The following is a 17,163-nucleotide window of genomic DNA, read 5'->3' on the forward strand; positions in this document are numbered from 1 at the left end:
TTCAGCTGGCCCTTCATGTATTGTGCTCCTTAATATTAGTTGACCGTTTTGCTCATTATCTGATTTTCATGTAGCATGTATTCTCTGCTAATCTTTATACTACCTTCACACCTTAATTCTTGTGTTATAGAATACTGTCTTGTCTTTCATCCAGCTCGTGTCCTGGTTATTGTTTCGTTTCATTTCCTTTTACTAATTTAAATGACTTCATATCTAATACTGTGACCTGTATTTTTATTTACCTCTCGAAGAAATGGCAAATAGGAACTTTCCGTGTTCATAGAAATCTTGAGTCCTGCAAGTGAAATGTCAACCATCTATGAAAACAGACGCACGAGCGCGCTACCTCATCTCTCTCTCTCTGCGCATTCCGCTCGTCTCTCTTCTGTTGTTCCTTCATCGTATCGCCGTCATGTCGAAGAGAGGTTGGTGCACCTAACTCTATTTTATCGTGAAGTGTTTGAGTCATCCGTGTTCGCTGGGATTAGTGAATCTTGAGAAGTGTTCACTGGGATTTTGGTTAATAGTTGCAAAGTGTTGGTTGTCAGAAAGTGCAATGGAATGAAATGACGAAGGCATGAAAGACGGACAGTCCGATTGTAGGCAAGATGTTAGTTCAGTGATGTTTTGGTAGTTGGTCGTTGAAACCAGGTTAACATTTATGTACTTGCGGGAAATGTCGCGCGAGCCATAATAATTTAAAGGGGCCACTCCTCTGCAAAGCCCGATCTGCAATGAGGTTTGTTAAACCTTAGGAGCAAGGGTGGGAGACTTGGCCTAACTCGAGTTTTACCGATGTACAGAAATGTGGACTTACAATCCCAGACTCCCCGCAACCTCGTTCGGGAGAACGGAAAGCGAGATTTCGTGAGGCGAAGGACCAACCTACCCTTCATTGGAAATAATAGTCAGGGCTGAGGCCTATTGGGTAGGACTCTAAGCATTAGCTTTGCGATGGGTCTTTCCTTCAAGTGGACTTCCCTGTCCCTGTAGGCCAGCATTTTGGCTGCTTGCGAGATTTGACCCTTATTTCTTGTCGGTCAACTGGTATTGACCCCAGAACTGATTGTGTTTTCGTATGCTGGCCATCCTGGAATGCTGTCGCACATGATCAGTGTTACTTGGGGACTTTGGTAAAAGTGGTTTCTTTTACCGCCCCCCCCCCTCGCTAAAGTAACACGGACTTTTAGGTTAGGTTAGTTTAGGTTAAGGTGCGTGAGGTTGGTGTAGCTTTAATAATAGGTTTCCTTGGCCAATCCCATTTCAAACATAGGGCTCTTAAACATAAAACTGATGACTTAAGTATTCATGGAACCATTCCGTGAGGCCAAGGGGAGCTGTTACTTAGAAGTTCCTCTTAGGCTGTGTAGCAGGAAGCGAAGACACTTTTGTCTTTGAATAGTGGTTTAGCCCATTTCTGACTAAACCATTCCATTCAGGAATTGGATATAGGGTCTTCCTAGATCTAAAAGTGTGCTCTGAACTTTTCACAGGTTCATTTTGTTAGCATGTCAGTAGTATTTTTTGGGGGGAGGAGGGCGGTGTCACAGCAGGAGAGCCACGGTTTTGGATGGGAGAAAACTTGAAACTAGCCTTGTGAAATTCAAGGATGGACGTAACCTAGCCTACACTTGCGGGATATGGTCTGTACCTAGCTTTTGGGGCTTGACCTCTTTTTTAACCCTTCCCCCCCCCACATAATCCTAGCTAGGGGACTGGTCTAGCAATCTCAGGGGGTGTCCCCTCTAACCTAACATATGACACTATAGGCCCAAATTGAAGGTAAAACTGAAGACTGCTATGAGGCCTTTCTGGTATGGGAAATACCAGTGTTTGCAAAATGGTTACTGAGTCCAGGCAAATACCAGCCCCTTTGGGATGAATGTAAAAACATAAAGCCAAAAGATGGTAGCATCATAAACCTAAGAAAAATAAGGGTAGAATGCTGAGTTAGCATTAGGTTTAGGCATGGCAGCAAAGGTAAGGCAGAGGTTAACCTGGCTAGGTAATTGTCTGCTTGATATTTTGTATTGCCGAAAAAACGGTACGCAATCTAAATCAGAGGCCTGGCGGTGAAGACTTAGTACTGACGCTTCATGTTGTTTATTTAGCTTTACAAGAATTTAGTAATATTATAGCCAGCTGGGGACTAAACTGTAGCTCGATTCTTGAAGACTGACGACGGCAGATTCCACAGCATTCTCGCAGCTTAGTTTCATCCTCTTCCCAGCTAATACAGCAAAATTGTAACTGTGCAAACAACGCATCGTAGGACGCCATCAAGCCACCATACCTTGTCGCATTAGCCATGGGAGGGGGCCGCTGCCACTTTGCGCTTAGATCTACCTCACGTAGTCTTCATGTCAATAGTTTAGTTACAGCCGGCCGACGAAGTACTACTTTAAATTCTTGTAAAGCAAGTAAAATAGCATGGGAAAACGTCAATTGCCTTAGTCTAGCTCACCGCGGAACTATGGCTTTCTAATTTCTGGGTTACTTGATTATTTTTTCAGTGCATCTGCAGGTTGAATAAACTACTCATCATTAGGTGAGAAAAATAATATACCATTTATTACAGGTACCCTTTGTTGTTTCTTTAACATTAAATACTGGTAAAATTTTATAAGTGGCGCAGTTACAGTTTCGTGTGCTGTGGGTTTCGTCTGCCGATTTCCTAGCTGTGACCCACCACCAGGTGGCAGTGGGTACCAGCTAGAGAATTGGTGGACGGATACAAAAAGATGGCGACCCAACTTGACGAAACCGACCTAACCGAACCTAGGACGGCGTGCCCTTACCTGGCCGGGGGGCGAAGCCCCCACAAACCTAGGTCGCGACCGAAACTAACGAAACTGACCTAACCTAACATAGGACGGCGTGCCCTTAGCTGGCTGGGGGCCGAAGCCCCTACAAACCTAGGTCGCGACCGAAACTAACGAAACTGACCTAACCTAACATAGGACGGCGTGCCCTTAGCTGGCCGTGGAATTAGTAAATCTATAACTTTTCGGAATAGCGTGTACCTCATTCGAAGTCGGAATCGGCGACATTAGACTGCATTTTGGCGGGTGTTGAAACGGCTCTATTTAAGGGATATGCACGTTTAATTAATTCGAGGAAAGCTTTAAAGGGGCAAGGGACGATGCTGCCTTCGTCACACATTTCCCACAAGTCCCGCTGAAATCGCCAAGTAGGCCACTTTTCATTAGGTAAACCAGCAATGAACACTCTTCGTGAGACAAAACGCCTAAATCCATAAGGGTCACTGGATTCTTAGCCGCAAATTCCACGTGGGTCGGATACGACACGGAAGACACGAAAGTAGCCATGTTAGCAACTCTTGAACCCGGAAGAGACTGAGGAAGGTCGCGGGGCATTTTGGGTCGTTGGTCGTCAGCCGTTTTGGGTGGAACTACTTACCTTGGCGGAGGGATCTTGGCACGGCAGAATGAGTTAGGCAGCCCAGCATACGAAACTGTAATCTACCCTCATAAGTTGCCAAATATAAAATAATAAAACATAACCTAGGGATGTTTAGATGTTACAATTTTGTCGTATTAGCGATGGAGGGGAGGGCGGCCAGTATTGTCTTACCTTACAAGTCATAATTTGATGAAGAGTTCTTCAAAAATGCAGGTTACATATCGTGTATTGACAACTTATAATACCAAAATATTTTGATATGTTGTCAACAGTTTACTTGACCTGGGAGTAAAGATGTTGGGGTGGGGAGATTTGATCCGCGTTGGCTATCCCTTGAAGTATCTGTAATGTCCAGTTACCCTGGCTGCTCGTGGTGGCCACTGTTGTTTTTGTTGTAGATCGAGTAGGCCATGTGAATACCCTCACTGACCACATGTTAGGGAAACAGGTTTGGCAGTGGCAGTCAAAAATTATGCCATGTGTCTTTTTTTTTTTTTTTTTTTAATGAAAATTGAGGTCCACTCGAGCAGCTAAACTTTTAATTGTAACAATGAGACATTAATTTGACCACGCACGAATTTCTTACTTGCCCCACCCTAGCGATCTTAGAGTGCTTGATAAACTGTAAGTCAGGGTAGAAAGGTTTAGTTCAGGATGGATTTTTGTAAAGGATTTTTTTCTGCAGAACCTGTGTCCATTGTTCTCAACTGGCTCACCTTCTTTTCCAAACCCTTATTCTGTTCATCATGTGATGAGTCATTTAACCACAGAATTGTATTTCCAATATGCAATTCCGTTGTTATTTTCATTGTTTTATTAAACCTTGGGATCTTTCTAGATAGCGACATCACGGGTTTTAACCCAATATGTATCTACCTTTGTGGTGTGTTTAGTACAAGGCTGTTGGGGTTTACTGTAAAAACATAAAAGACTAAATATCATAAAGATAATGACCCCCATGAAATACTAGCTCCAGATAATGACCCCCAAAAAGATCCAAACCTTGTATATACATATAGCCAATGTGTTTTCGGAATTTTGTTGTGCTTAAGGCTTTATCTGTTACCTATCCTTAAAAATCTACAGTGGTGCCTTTTTGGCTTTGATGAAAATTTTACTTCTTTGCAATTTACCTGTATTTATATATCACCTTTTGCCCTTTGAGTTGTGGTTTTTAGTAACCTTGTTTTCAGAATACCCCTCAGGTTCTTTTTCTACTATTTCATTAGTTGTTATCCCAGGGTTTACATGAAACAACCTTTGTATCAGCATTCTACAATATTATATGCCACTAGATCTTGTCTTTTTTTCCTTTTTCCAGATTTCTTTTACTTGTGTAACCACGGCCCATGCCCCTACTGTCATTAACATTTGATCGTTGATGATCTTTCCATGCCATATTTCATTCCTCAGTTCGACAGTATGTTCTAGCATATCTGACCCATCCTGTAGTGTTTGTTCAGCTCTTGTGGTTTAACCTTCAAGCCATAGTTATGCATATCCAGTGTATAATGAATACTCACAATAGTTGAAGCCAACTAAATTTTCTTATTTTTTTTCTTTCTCATAGACTGTGTAAGAGTAAGCAAGAGAGGAAGATGTTCCTCATTTTTTTGTGGCTTTCCATTAACCTAACCTTGAATCTGGCTTCTCATGAGTACTTTGAAAGCTGTTTTTGTTGAAATTACATTATGTACTGTATCTGTTTTAACAATTTGGTCACTTTCAGGACGTGGTGGATCAGCTGGCGGAAAATTCCGCATCTCCCTCGGTCTACCCGTGGGGGCTGTGATGAACTGTGCCGACAATACTGGTAAGTATTGTATTTATTTGACTCCATTTCATGGAGATCGCACTGGGGGTAGTAACTCCAGCTTTGCATTTAGCTTTTCTCTGGTACTTTTAGCAATAGAATTACCTAGAAATAAGTGCTGAATGGTTATTTCACCGGGTGACGCGGGTCCCTCCCCAGAAATAGATTTTTCCTTTGTCAAAATCCCTTTTCTTATACTGATCCTTAGATTAAGTATACTTGGTTCTGAGGTGCTATATTTTAAGTTACCCTTGCCACAAAGTTTTTCTTAATTTATATTAGTATACTGTACATACCATACAAGTTTAAAATGTGAAATTTGGCATTCAAATTCTATACACTTTTGTCTACCTAATCAGGAATGTAACTGTGTTGAACTCAAAAGTATTTATTTCATCATAACTACTGTTGGGTGAGGATTTTAGGGCAGTGGTCTTGTTAAAATATATTACCAAATAACAAATCCTAATATCAAGATATTGAATTGCCATTTACTAAGTTATCTAATTCTGTAGGCATTACTTGCTGTGGGTGCCTACACCAAAAGTGCCCATTGTAATGTATATGAGCATTGTGACCTTATAAGTGAAGAGATTTTCATTATATCATTACCTCTTATTAAGCAACTAATATTTAAGATTCCTGTGTTAGGAAACCACAAAATTCGACCTCGAAAGTATATAAATTTTACAGTTGAAAAAGTAATTTTTCATAAATAATACACATGAAAAGTTGCTGTCAAAAACACTTTTGTATGCTAGGTTGAACATATACATAGTAGTTATAATACATGCTATGTGAGTTTCGTTGACTTTTGATCACTCTCCTTTGAGATGTGATCCTTTGTTTTTTTGAAGCATAAGTTTTGAGAACAGCAAAAGGAAAAAAATATGCTTATTTTGTAATTAATGAAATTCAGTAAAAAGTATTTCTTCATATAAGAAATATCCCCAGATAATGACAAGAAATGGGACAAAGTGTGCTTCCAGTCATTTCTGCAATAGAGACCTTCCATTTGTTCTGATGTCATGTGTCCCAGGTTCCTTTTGTCTTTTCAATTCTTGTAGTGCATGCAGTTTTTTTCTCTCGTAATACTTCTCTCATTTGCTCCCATTATGATGGAAACAAAATGTGCTCAGAAATGCATTAATAACTTGGGTGGCTGGTAATAAAGTCAGTGAAAAAGGGTGAGAAAAAAGTCACAATTTTGGCTAGGAAAAAAGAAAGTTACATTAATTTATGGTGGCCAGTAAAATCACATGATAAAAATTCACTACTACTTTGTCTAGGAAAGAAATTCATGTAATCAAAAATATTCAAGTTGGTTAAAATTTACTGAATACCATAAACAATTACAGTAATAAAACGAAAAAATATATTTAGTCACTTATTAACTGGCAGTACATCAACATTCAAAACTAAATATGTGTAATGCCACAACGTTATGTAAGCCGTTTTCAATCTGTGCTTGTCATGTACAGGCAGTAAATGACTGACTTGAATAATTTTGTTTGATTGCCTTACTCTCTTGAGATATTGAACAAAAAAATTTTTTTTTATGTAGTGCTATCATATAGGAACAGTGTTATCAATATAGTATGTACAAGTCAAGTATTACCAGTTAATAACTGATTTAAAAAATTTTGTTTGACTTAAATTGTTTACGGTACTTGAGTAAATTGTGATGGACTATTATTTTTGTTTGAATACAGTACCTGCCATTCTTTCCTAGCACAAAAGTTTGGACCTTTATTTTTCCTTCGACCTTATTACTGGCCACCATAAAGTAATGTGACTTTTTTCTGTGATATTTTCACCTATGACTTTTTACCAGGATTAAAAAACCTGTGAAGCCACTAATGCTGTGCATCACTACAAATGATGCAAAATGGGGTTGGTATGCACAGTAAGAAAATGTTGTCTTACACTCGCATTATTTTAATTATATAATGATGAATAGGCACCCTGTAAAGATATTCTGAGAAAATAAAAACATTTAATTATTACTGGCAGAAAAATTAATTGACAAGTAAATAATTTCAATTATAACATCTATTTCTTACTCATGAATAATGATGACGATTGCTCATCATTTGCATATATATATATATATCATGTTGATTTACATATTGTTATTTTTCTGTAAAAACTAAGTCCAAAAATACAAAACACATGTAAGTTATTTTTGTTACATTTGCTGGTAAATTATTTTTGTTACATTTGTGGTACAGTTTTGGTGAGTACGGGTAAAGCTTAGAAAGTTATTATGATCTTATATTTTCCTCGAGCAATTATTCCACCAAAGAAAATTTTAGAGCATAATGCAAATGTATCAGTTATTTAGAACTAAACAGGATTAGAAAACTATTGTTAAAATTTGCGAGTATTGCTCACAGGGCAGCAAAGGCAATGATCAAAATTGTCTATAACCCATCTAAAAAAAAATTTTGAGCAATAACTCTTAATGTTGTGGTTGGTTAGACGTCAAAAAGTCCAAAACTGTCAGTACCTCAACTTTGATAATGTATTAGAAATTGAAGATTGGTGCTACCCTCAAGCTCTTTGCAGCAACCCTTTGGCCCCTAGGTGCAACCCCTCTCCTTCAGCTGACCTTCCACCCTCTCCTAACAATTGTTTCATAGTGCAGTTGCAAGGTTTTCTTCCTGTTACTCCTTTGAAACCTTTTGCCTTCAATTCCCTTTCAAAGCTGAATGACCTTGTAGGTCCCAGTACTTGCCCTTTGGTTGAAGTTTTTATTTCATGCCACTCCACTAAATTATTTGTAATTAGGCAGCTAATGCTCAACTCACCTGAACAGCAAGATGATTTTTTATATATTTATATATCTGCAAGTGTCTGGTTAAGCTACTTTGAATTAATGTCTTATCTGAAGTAAACCCCTTGCACAGGTTCCTTGGGAAAGGTACCGTATTTGCTGGCGTATAAGCCGCCACACCTTTTTTATTTTTAAATATATCTAAAAACTGCCCTGTGTCCGTATTATGGATGGGAGACAGAGCATCATAGGCTAGGCTAGGAGCCTAGCCTACAGTACAGCAAGCATACTGGGTAGGCTCAAAAATTGTTGCTAATGAAACCTTGAAAAACAAGCCTAATTATTACAGTAAATTGTGTTGATAGTAATAAAATATTGAAAACAAGCTGAGTTGTCAGTGTGTTATCACAACCTATAAAAAATTGCTTACAATGTGTTGGCAGTTAGCCTATAAGTGAAGCTCACATTATCTCACTGTATCTCCTTCCCAAGCATACATAACCCACACCTGATATGTCCTATATTATATAAGGACTTTTACCATTATGGGAAACATTTATTTATTCTCTAAAAAAAAAAAAAAAACGTTTACCGTCTGTCAGCCATTTGCAATGAGTGGATGTAAACAAAATTGTAGTGCCAGCCTGGTGGCTTGTTGCGGTAACACATGTATATAAACAACTATACAGCTGACCAGAGAGGAGGTAAGAGTTTGGGTATGGTTTCCCATAAAGTAATGTTTTTTATTTATGGTAAATTTCAAGAGTCCAAACCCATGGCTGAAAAACAAAAAATGCAGTGATATAACATCAAATTTAAACTGGAATCTACATTCCTCCTACAAAATCACTTTAAGATATCCTTCAGTATATGTATGATGAAACACATTTTCCACAAGATATCCTTGTAAAATAGGCGTGTTTTATGCGAGGGTGGGTCTTATAAGCTAACAAATACGGTAATTGGTTTGTTTGAAAGGGAGCTGAGCCCCTTCCAAGAGAATGTAAGTTTATAGTTGGGAAAAAAGTGTGGAGCATGTATGAATCTAGATTACTTCGGGGCAGCATTGACTACAGTAAACCCCCTGTATTCGTGGTCCCATGATTCATGGATTTCTCGTGGAACCTACATACTCATTATTCGCTGGAAATTCGCCCATTCACGGTATTTTTCACTGAGAAATATTCACTAATTACTGTATTTTCATCTAATTTTCATGACTAAATGCACTTTTTGTGATAAAACTCTTGAAATGCTCAGGTAGTGCTCGAGTTACAATAATTCGCCTTACGATAATTCAGTTTTGCAATGTGGTAAGCAATTAATACTGATACAACAATATTTATAAAATATATTTAAATTTCGCGCAGGCGCAGGCAGCAGCTTACAATCAGGCAGCAAGAGAGACCAAATTACAATAGACCAACTTCTTTTCCCCCATCTCTTTATCCCATCTTCTAGTTAAAAAAATAAAAGAGAATGATAAAAGTATTGTTAGTAACATACTCTTGCATAAATGCGTACAGCCATAAACAACCGAACGAGAAACTGTTGTTTTGCTTATCACTAAATTGTAAAACAATAGCTGTTTTGCTTGTATTTCAACCAACATGCAGTAATAAACAATTACTGTAGTCATAGTACAAGTGACGTTAAGTAGAATAGGACTGATATATTATATTTTACATTACATGTATACCCTTACTCAGTATGGATAAAAGATTGGCAAGGATTTAAGCAGCAAGTTGTAACTGAAGCTGAGAAAACAATGTTCAGGCTGCTAATGACTATAAATTATCGTGCATTGGCAACATGGATGAAACTCTACCCTAATTAAAATTTGAGGGAAAGTATTTTAATCAAAACTACTGGGCACGAAGGAACGCATTACTGCTATTTTTATGCCGATAAATGATAAATATGTAAAGCTCATGTTATGATGAAATCAAGTGAAAAAAAAGCGAACTTTTTTTTTTTTTTTTTTTTTTTTTTTTTTTACAGACATGCCCCCGAATGGCCAAAGTCATCTATTAACGAAAAAATAGCTCAGTTAATTTCACAACGAGACATTTAAGTTATATTTCAACTTTGAAACACTTCATATGACGAAAAATAACCTTGTCTCATATAAATCAAGTATCTAGAGATTCATCGTTTTTTCCAACAAACGATAGGTTTTTTGGAACTTAAGTTACTACATCGTAATGAGGATAATACCTGTATAAGCATTTTTGTTTTTGTTTTTGTGTTTGAACTATCAAAATAGGCAGTTCTAAGTGTTTTTAGAATGGTTTTAAGTATTGCAGGTTTTAGCTATGGGGGGCCGGGGTTGTGGTATGCATTCCCCAAGAATACAGGGGTGTACTGTAAACTTCAGTGAAGTTTTTTTATTTAATTTTTTTATTTTATAAATTCAGCAGTGTTCAAATAACCACCTTGGGCAGGACAAGGCCACAGTGGTGGCCTGGAGTTGTATATAGGATTGTATGGGAAAATCCCAAAAACACAGAATTATGTAATCATCCTCGTACAGTGCTGAATCAAATTTTTTCAAACCACAGTAGTTGTTACAGGTTGAGGCCACAGTAAGAGTCTTTTTAAGTAGACATTCAGTCAATAGGAAGAATCATGAAACTGCACTTGCATGTTTAGTAAAGGAACTCTGGTAGGCATCTTTTTAGAGATTTTTTTCATTAACTAGGTATTTTATAGCTAGAATTTGAACCAATTTCCAATTTTTAGTCTAAGTACAGTATTGTTTAGTCACCTTTGTATTCGTTAACTTAGCTGTAATCTCTTTGTATTGAATAGGGAATGTAGTTGTGAACCTCTAAAAGTGCCTGTCACTTAGAAAAATGTTCTTTCAGGTGCAAAGAACCTCTATATTATTGCTGTGCAAGGAGTTAGAGGACGTTTGAACAGGTTGCCAGCTGCTGCAGTGGGAGACATTGTGGCTGCAACTGTCAAAAAGGGAAAACCAGAGCTCAGAAAGAAAGGTAAAGTACACTTCTTGCTAGAAGATACCGGTGATTGAAGTCAGTATTTACAGTATTTAATATCTGTCACTGAATAAATAATGATGATTGTTGGAAAGGGATGAACAGACAATATTATTGTTACATCTTAATGTAATCAAATCCTGACATGCTATATATTCCTCTGCTTCCCATAGACAAGCTGGAGATTTAACAAATGGAGCCAACATGTTTTATTCTGTAGGCGAATAGTATTTACAAACTGCATTGTGTAAAGATGATAACATGTGTTGCAGTCCCACTTGAACCAAGAAATTAACCCTGTTTCTATTGGTCTTTTCCTTGAGATCTTGGCTTAAAACTGCTGCTCTTATAAAAATGTTTATTTTTGTATCCATTTTCAGAAATTGCAATTTCATTACATCTCAAGAGAAAATTGTTGTTCTCATTATATAAACTAATTATTAATTTTTCTTTATTGTTGTGTTAGCATGCCATTGGTACTTTATAAATTCAGGCAAAAGTAAACCATAATTTTATACATAAAATTTCCAGTATACTCTGCCTCTACAAGTTACATGTGGGGTACTTTCATAAATTTTCTATACCTTCCTTGGGTAATTGAAAGTGTGGGCCCTCGTTTCCATGACGCTCGTAAGATATGCTAATTTTAGCAACTTATCTGTCCTTTTTTCTTTCGTTTTGTAAAATCACAATTACATTCTTTCATTTTGTAAAATCACAATGTACTGCTCACATAACAGATAAGCACTAAAATCCTTGACAGTCTGTTGATTGTATACTGTATATGGTGTAAATATTTAAGAGATGTACTGGGATAGGGAGGAGATGCATCTTTTAGTGAGTTAAACATGTTCTAATATATTTCTGTAATTCATTTTTTAAAATTACAATTGCAGTTAACATACTATCTTGTAAAAGATAACTAAAACCAGCAACAATCCACGAGCATATTTGTGCGTAAATATATTTGAGAGTTACTGAGATTGGGACATGTGATGTCCTAAAGTTTTGTACAGTATTTTATACAATTTTTAATATGATCTCGTGTTACTGATATGGATGACCTCAGTATCTGAATTATTATGACAGTTGACTTGTTTTTTGGGGTCTTCATTAAAATACCTAATATTAATATATGTGATTTTTCCTCAGTTCACCCTGCGGTTGTCATTAGGCAGAGAAAGCCATACAGGAGGAAGGATGGTGTGTTTATCTACTTTGAGGATAATGCAGGCGTGATAGTAAATAACAAAGGTGAAATGAAAGGTAGGTATTATGTATAGAATGTAAATAATGAACCTTAGATTGGTTTTTTCAGTATACCTAAGTCTTCTAATTTGATGTCATTGATTTGTCCCTATGGACTGCTGACTATTGCCTTTCATGTAAGAGCACTCTTTGGCATGAGCTGGGCTGGTTGTTGAAAGTTGGTAACAAAGCCTTCAACGAAGAGGATGTCAAGTTGAAACTTCTTTTTCAGATGTTCTGAAGTATGAACAGTGAAAGAAGTGTATGACTTTGTGGCCTTCTGCACCTTCCATGTTTTTGGATGCCTACCAATGTTGTTCTGCTTAAAACTGTACTTTATATCAATAATTGGAACTTTCACATATTTTCCAGCAGGCATTTTTCAGCTATAAATTAAAATGTGAATTTTATGAATGATACATATTTAATTTTATAGCTGAAGAGGAAAGTTGGAAAACATGCAGTAGCTCCTGTTATTACAAATATACAGTTGTATATACAGCTTGGGATCTTTTAACCATACCAAAAAAGCATAACTTATTGTGCTGTTTGCAAGATACTGTTCTTTCTGTAGGGGTAAGCCTTGCAGTCCTGATGTTCGCTTTGATTTGTGTGCAAGTTGATCCTTGCTGGGTGGAAAAGGTTTGGAAATGAGGGGGAATAGTAAAATGCATTCCCTGGTGTTGATGGAAGGAAATGCATTACTTCCATTTTGTTACCAAGTATCCCTGCCTCACCGTATATATGCCCTTGGCTTGGTCTGAGGGGTGTGTGGGGAAAGATGGGCAAGACCGGGTTCATGTGCATGCTTTACCATGTTTCTGTAGGTGAGTGTTTGCAAAAGAAGTGGCCTTCCCTTGGTATTCTGAGGAGTCTATCTTGAATTTTTTCTGGACCACTTAGGCTTGGGCAAATTTCCATCTTGTTTGCTGTTGCTGCACCTGCTGAGGAGCTCAACCCTGTAGCAATTGTCCATGTTTTTTAATGCTATAGACAATGTAATGATCATGCTTGTGATCAAGACACACTAAGAGGACATTTCATCCTTGAAAGCACCTAGACTACTCATGTAGTTGGACTCATCAGCGTGTCACTGTGCAGACTAATGAATGACCTCCCCTTGGAGAGAGAGAGAGAATGACAGGAAGGCAGGACTTACTGACAGCATAGTTGGGAGCCCTTGCCTACTCCTAGGCAGCACCCAGTCTTAAAGAATTTGGCTTTATACTGGGCAGGCTTTAGCTACCTTCCTATTTATGATAGTCCTCTTAGGGATGTCACATGGTTCCCCAAGATTCTCCTGTAGTAGTTAGATTCCAGGCACTTCTTTCTTGGGCCTGGGGTCCAATTGATCTATAGGTGGTTGCAAGAGTAAGTGATCTTACCAGTCAGTTGAGATACGACCTCCCACCTGAGGAGTGACAATGTTACTTGAACATTGGTTTGCATACACCTATAGGAAGCTCTCACAAATTTTTTAAGTAATTTATGTATTTCCTATGTAGACTAGTTAGTTTTTAATCATCCTCTCACCAAAACCACTATGCTAATGCTAAAGGAAAAATTGCTCATTTATAGCAGGGAGGTGGTAGTCCCCTACACCCACCTACCACCAAGTTAAATCTCTGCGCCAATCCAGCACACGATGCATGTTTTATTGCAGTCATTACCTAAGGTTTTTGACTGTCCATTCAGCCCCTAGCTGCAACCACTTTCAATCCTTTTGCTTTACCTCTGTTCATATTCTCTTCCATTCCATCTTCCCACCCTCTTCTAAGAATTGTTTCGACATTATTTTCAGCGCTGAATGACCTTATAGGTCCCATTGCTTGGTCTTTGGCGTAAAATTAACATTCCAATTCCAGTGCAGCTTGAGCTGAGTACTCTTAAATAAAATGCTATGGTTTGTTTATCTAAGGTAAATGTAAAGTATTTTAAACATTTTTGGTTTTAGTAAATTATTATTAAATCTCACTAAGTGTTCTGTAGGTAAAGCAAGAAGCAACATCAGTTTTGAATATGATATAGCTAATAGGTTTCTCTCTCTCTCTTTCAGGTTCTGCCATTACAGGCCCAGTGGCAAAGGAATGTGCAGATTTATGGCCAAGAATTGCCTCAAATGCTGGGTCAATTGCTTGATGTCATTAAAAGAAAAAAAAAGAAAAGCTAGTTTACTATCCTCATGATTTTCAAGTTTCTGCCAACCCCCAGTAATTGAGCTTTTATTAAAGCTCCTGTGAGATCATATGTAGCAAAAATACTTTAGTATAATGACTCATCAAAAATGCTTAGGTATAGTGACTCATTCTCATAAATGAGTGAGATCGGGACAAAACTTTTATTATTCCAATACTGAAACAAATGCGTTAGTGTGCCTTTTTGATATTAGGCAGTATAGTCTATCCCAGTGAAGGTAAACAACAGCCTCCTTTTCATTCCTATTGTTGTACCGCCTTTCATGATCCATTTCTTCCTACTCTCCACCCTCTTACAGGGTTATTCCTCCTGTTACACCTTTCAAACCTTTTTACTGTCAGTTTAAGTTTCAGCCCAAGTAGGTCCCGGCACTTTTCCTAAATTCTCTTCTATTGCTGATGGGAAACCCAGTGATGTAATATGCCAAAGCTAACCTGAGGTATATTTAAAGTTTTCTATATATAGAACACTTAGTGGTATTTAAGACTTCAAAGTGAATTCTTGTAAGGAGGATTCTTGAAATTATCTTTTGCAAAGTAATTTAATCTGGTAATATAGTTTTTATATTTTTAAATTTAATTAAAATACACATGCAGGTAATATTCTGTAGTGAGTATTGGGCTATACCCTTTGCTAAAAGAAGTTAATGCATGACTTTTAATATCACAAGTGAACAGGACGGCAATGAACGAGACTGAAAGGAGCCAGTCAAACGAAATTTCCAAAAGAAATTAAACGGGTGATCTAGTGGCACTAACGTAGCCAAATGCTTGTTGCGTAAGCCATTCATTTTACTAAAGCTGCCTTTCAACGTTATATCTAATTGACCAGTATAACATTAGGCAAGTACAGCCACCTTACGCTACCAAATTAAATCTGGAACAAGACCTTAACACTTGCAAGACCAGCTAAAATTTTGCAGATACAAGTCATCCTATACATTATAATTTGAAAGGTTAAGCTCCTAATATGCATCAAACCCTAGAATGTATACCGTTTGTGAGTTATGCTACAGTCAAGCCTAGAAAGTTTTAGAAACGACTGCCATAAGTTCCTGGTCTACGCCACATCAGTTTTTTTTTTTTCTTCGAAACTAGACCTTGCTCCGTAAATATGCCAGCACAGTTTATTTCTAATGAAGATATTTTACAGCACAGTTTATTTCTAAAGATATTTTGTGAAACTCAAAAATATATAACATACAAAAGAGCCGAAATTTTCCGTGTATATTTACCACCAATCTCGTGTGTATCATGCAATCATTAAAGTTGTGTATGTTGTCAGATGTATTTACACTAGATTGCACTACGCTAGGCTTTCTATGCCTGTGGTTTAGTAGATAACACTGATAATATATAAAAAAAAAATCGATTTTTTTCCTCGAATCCTTCACAACGTGCAGGAGAAGCGAGGGTGAGTGGTGAGCAGGCAGCTGAGTTCGTGGTTCACTTTTTTTCTGCAAGTTGTGGTTCACTTTTGTTCTGCAAGTACATATAATTATTATTATTTGTGTCTAGCGAATTGCCTCTGTTGTCTATATCAGGAATGTCGGAGGCTATTTTTTTATATATAATTCAAACGCCTCTTTTAGTAAAATAACCTATGCATCAATTTTTGAAAAGGAACAGAGGTGACGACAAGGCATCCAGAGGGGCATTATGGGTCTTTCTCGGAGTCATCACTTTGAAGTAACCTTAGCACTGACCACGTCGTCGCTTCCCCAGCCAAGTTTTCCATTTTGTAACAGGACGGTTCATTTGGTATGCTAGTTTGATCCTTTCACATTTTTGACATCCGGGTGTCAATCCAGTTAATGTTTTGTCAAAGTGTAGCCTGATTGCTCGAAAATAAGTTTTGTGCAAAATTGAAGCTTTAAGAAGCATGTTTTTCTGAGTTTTTAAAGGTTTTTGTATAGCCTTCAGCATCGCGTCTAATACCCGACCTCGTGGTCCTTAAGGGTGTGCGCTAAGTTTCATGTATGTTGAATTTTGAGTGGTCTGTTTTTAAATAAAATTGTAACACCCTGCCTGATCTTGATGGACCTTCGCTTCGGTGTTTGCTGGTAGTGCCCTTCAGGCCTGATCATCCCAGTCCCATACCATCCAGGACTTATAACCTTCCCAGTCGTGGGGAAAAATTTGCGACAGATGATGAAACATCTGAGTTAGCTGTTAACTAATGAATAGGCCTAGAAGCCAAAGTTCATTAGGTTAAATGCAAATCTTCATACATTAAATCAGGCTTGCCAACATTGTGACTTGTTTAAGAATTCAGCAGCATTTCTTCTAATTAGCCACTTAATTACTGCATGCAAGACACTTGCATAAACAATTGAATCGAGAAACAGCTGTTTGCCGATGTAAGTTACCGTAACTAACACGTTTAAGGTTTACGTTCCAGTTCTTGATTTGAAAATTCCATGGTTTTCAACTGACCTCCATAAATAAGAAAAAAACAAATCTTTATTTATCCTACATTCAATGGAGAGGAAGGTGTTAAAGTATGCCACTCAATATAGGGTTTTAGCTGTGGCAGAAGAAATAGTAGGGCGGCTAACTGTGATATTTGCATGGAATCATGCATTTGATGATACAAGCATGAAACTTGGCACAAATAACCTCAATACTCACCACAGTATGAAAAAATCGTTAGCCACTAAAAAATCCAAGATGGCCACCATTTTTTCAAGATAGCCGTCATTTTTCACA

At 37.5% G+C, this 17,163-nt stretch overlaps 1 protein-coding gene across 1 annotated transcript; it reads left to right on the plus strand.

The window, feature by feature from the left end:
* The first annotated feature begins 294 nt into the window (after positions 1-294).
* On the plus strand, positions 295-14,424 carry RpL23 (ribosomal protein L23). Its single transcript, XM_067091676.1, has 5 exons — positions 295-425; positions 5,153-5,236; positions 10,880-11,008; positions 12,164-12,277; positions 14,316-14,424. The coding sequence occupies exons 1-5, from the start codon at positions 320-322 to the stop codon at positions 14,396-14,398; spliced, it is 516 nt and encodes a 171-aa protein (XP_066947777.1). The 5' UTR covers positions 295-319; the 3' UTR covers positions 14,399-14,424.
* The last annotated feature ends 2,739 nt before the right edge of the window (positions 14,425-17,163 follow it).

This window comes from Macrobrachium rosenbergii, chromosome 48, assembly GCF_040412425.1.
Source record: "Macrobrachium rosenbergii isolate ZJJX-2024 chromosome 48, ASM4041242v1, whole genome shotgun sequence".
Taxonomy (NCBI): Eukaryota; Metazoa; Arthropoda; class Malacostraca; order Decapoda; family Palaemonidae; genus Macrobrachium; species Macrobrachium rosenbergii.

Excerpts from the sequence above, each read along its gene's own strand:
- RpL23 (XM_067091676.1), top strand. The coding sequence starts at position 320 with ATGAAAACAGACGCACGAGCGCGCTACCTCATCTCTCTCTCTCTGCGC. Across the intron at positions 426-5,152 it reads CGCCGTCATGTCGAAGAGAG|GACGTGGTGGATCAGCTGGC; the intron begins GTTGGTGCACCT and ends GGTCACTTTCAG. Across the intron at positions 11,009-12,163 it reads ACCAGAGCTCAGAAAGAAAG|TTCACCCTGCGGTTGTCATT; the intron begins GTAAAGTACACT and ends ATTTTTCCTCAG.